Source organism: Grammomys surdaster, unplaced genomic scaffold, assembly GCF_004785775.1.
Source record: "Grammomys surdaster isolate TR1022 unplaced genomic scaffold, NIH_TR_1.0 98, whole genome shotgun sequence".
Lineage (NCBI taxonomy): Eukaryota > Metazoa > Chordata > Mammalia > Rodentia > Muridae > Grammomys > Grammomys surdaster.
The window spans coordinates 13569610-13572977 of NW_021604577.1; the positions used below are offsets into that span (position 1 = coordinate 13569610).

A 3368-nucleotide genomic window follows, 5' to 3' on the forward strand; every position below is an offset into this window, starting at 1 on the left:
CCTTAAACAGAAGGTTACCTGACTAAACTAGAACAAACAACCCTTAAGCAGAAGGTTACCTGACTAAACTAGAACAAACATCCCTTAAGCAGAAGGTTACCTGACTAAACCAGAACAAACAACCCTTAAGCAGAAGGTTACCTGACTAAACCAGAACAAACAACCCTTAAGCAGAAGGTTACCTGACTAAACCAGCTGACATTTTCTTCCAGATTATCTTTTACTCTAGCAGGAGCGTCACAATTTTCAGCAGTTCTCCTCGTCCTTGTTAGCTGATTGGGCTGGTTACCTTCCTCCCTTAGCTTCAAGTGCTGTGTGGTTGTCCCTGCATTCCTTACAGGTTAACTCCTGGATGTAACCTTCCCAGAAATGATGAAGGCTGACTGGACCCCACAGAGGTGGGGTTGTGGTCATCTTCATCATTTCCAATTTTGCTGAATGCCGAGTTTTATCAGGAAACTTTAAAAACCAGTCTTTAAAAATTAGCTATGTAATAAGAATTAATAACGTCAATCAAAGCCCTGATCAGAGAAGTTCCGAACTTTGTGAGTTTTGTAACAATTTGGTGTTATAACTCAGGCAGACATAAACTTGTACTTGGAAACTGACTGTTGTGTGACATGCTGTGTCTTCCCATTTCAGGGTTACCTTTACAGCTCAGCAGTGCAGCTCTGTGGGGTAGAGCTGAATGGAGAATTTTGCCAATTGCAGGAAATGATCATAAAGAAATACCAGTTTGGTGACAGAATAAAGGTACCTTTACTGTGTTTTTTCTGTTGCTTCTGTGAATCTTACCTAACTGCTTCTGTGTTCTCACAGTACTGCTGTTGTATGGGAATGCACTGAGTTGACCAACTATCTTACTAGAGAGTGTTTCCTTTGTTTTCTTTCCGTCAGACAGTTGGGGTGACAGAACTGTAACTCCCCAAGGCTGGCTGCCAGTATAATTTTATTAATCTGGACATTAAAGGGCTTGCACTGCTCATGGTTGCTTATCGTCTTGTAAACTGGGAGCTACTGTGAACGTCACAGGACATTTATTATTCATTAGGGAAGAATGTCTCTCTTAGACTAGAACAGGTTTCCCCTTTTCCTGTAGAAGTAACAAGAGAAAAGATTTGGGGGTTTTGGCTTTTTGGAGGGTCTGTTTGTTTAATGCAGTGATCCTTGAAATTTCACTAAGGCGCTTCTACTCATGGCAATGCAGAGACTACGAACAATCTCTGATATTAAGGACAGCATAGCATTGGAAAAACTCAGTGAGTTAAAGATCAGAGGGCTGGAGAGGTGCTCAGCAGGTAAGCGGTCTGCCGCTCTTGTGGAGGACAGAGAGGGTTCCCAGAGCCCACGTCCAGTGTTCACAACTGCTTGTAAGATCAGCTGCTCCTGGTCCTATCCAACATGCTCTTCTGGTCCCCACAGGCACCTGCACACACATGGTGTACCAACAAGTAGACACACAGACATGTACATGAGTAACAATAAATAAAACTTTTTAGAAGTTGGAGGATGAAACCTTCGCCTTTCTAATAAAGGCGGTTATTTTATTCTCCCGCCCTGTTTCTTTCTCGTACCCTCGTTTTAGAAATGCAGAGAGAAGTGATCAGTGTAAATAATGGTCTGGTAATACGTTTATGGGGCTGGAGGGAACGCTTGGTGGTAGAGTACTTTTCTGCCATGTACAAAATCCTGGATTCAGTCCCTAGAACTGCAAACAAAACTCAGGGGTTTTCTTTTCTGTGTACACCAGACTGGCCTTAGACTGCCCTTATGTAATAATCACATAGCTAACAGGAATTTCTATTAAGTTGAAAATTGAGACTTAAAAATTAAGAACTCATTGAGAGCTAGAGAGATAGCTCAGCAGTTAAGAGCATTGCAGAGGACCCAGGTTCAATTCCCAGCTCACATACAGCCTGCCTGTGACTCCAACTCAGTAGCTTCTGACGCCCTCTTCTGACTTCCACAGGTACTGCATGTATGTGGTACACACGCATACATGTAGGCAAAACACCCATACACATAAAACAAAAGAAACAAAAGAAAATGAGTCTTTCTTTAAACATTAAGACTTCTGCCTGGTGTGGTGGTGCAGGCCTTTAAACCCAGCACTCAGGAGGCAGAGGCAAGTGGATGTCTTTTAGTTCAAGGCCGGCCTGGATTACAGAACAAGTTCCGACAGCCAATGTTATACAGAGAAACTGTCTCAAAAAACAAAAACAAAAATTTAAGACCTCTGAAGAATCATACTTAATAAATAATAATAAAGTACTTGCTTCTGTTTTTAAATATGATAAAAGTATATAAAATACTTATATTTTTATGAATTTTTTATTACTTTTCAAAATAAATTATTTCAGTAAACACTCATGTGATCTTTCTGACATGTAGCTTCTGTGGCTATCAGTAACTTTTTGGTGAGAAACTTGGGTTTGTTTTGTTTTGTTTCTCCAGTGTGGCCTCAAGCCCAGGACCTTATGTATGTGGGACAAGTACTCTAACATCCATAATTCCTAAAATGACACCTTTTTATACCACTCAGTGACTATTGGAAACCTTAACCCCGTCCCCTCCTTGAAGTTGTAGATAAATACTGGATTGAAGGCTCTTAAAATCAACAAAAACAGTTTCTGTAGTTTTTTTGGGTTTTTTTGTTTGGTTGGTTGGTTGGTTGGTCGGTTGGTTTTTCGAGACAGGGTTTCTCTGTGTAGCCCTGGCTGTCCTGGAACTCACTCTGTAGACCAGGCTGGCCTCAAACTCAGAAATCCGTCTGCCTCTGCCTCCCAAGTGCTGGGATTAAAGGTGTGCGCCACCACTGCCCGGCTTCTGTAGTTATTTTTAATAGAATGTGTTGAAACCCAGCTTCCCTTTCAGGGGAATTCTTTGCTTTTGCTTGCTTGCTTTTTTTTTTTTTTTTTTTCTAATTTCTTTTTTTAATATGTGTGTTTTGCCTGCTTGTGTTCATGTGTACCATGTGGGCGCCTTTTGCCCACAGAGGCCAGCAGAGGCCGGGGAACTGGAGTGTCAGGCAGTTGTGACTCTCCGTGTGGACACTGGGATCTAAGCCTAATCATCTGTAAGAACAGCAAATGCTCATACTTGCCTGAGGAACAAGACATGGGTGTCTCCATGGCTTACTTTGTACACAGAGCTTCAGGTTTGATCTAATTGAAGTTCTCAGTGAATTCATGATCAGAGCTTCTCTAGTGTATGACCGTAGCGGGTAGATAGGGGGTGGGGGGAGAGCTGAAGTTTTTCCTCTGGGGCTGGGGTGATCACCCGGAGCAGCATCTCAGCTGGAGACCGAGCAGAGTCCTGGGAGCTGGGTGGGGGGAGAGAGAGAGCTGTGGAGCTGGGTGGGGGGAGAG

At 42.7% G+C, this 3368-nt stretch overlaps 1 protein-coding gene across 1 annotated transcript in view; it reads left to right on the forward strand.

The window, feature by feature from the left end:
* LOC114633683 overlaps positions 1–3368 on the forward strand; it is a 35484-nt gene that overhangs the window by 21373 nt on the left and 10743 nt on the right. Inside the window, exon 5 of the mRNA XM_028782288.1 lies at positions 643–753. Within this exon, the coding sequence (XP_028638121.1) occupies positions 643–753 (111 nt within the window). The remainder of the gene's footprint in view (positions 1–642; positions 754–3368) is intronic.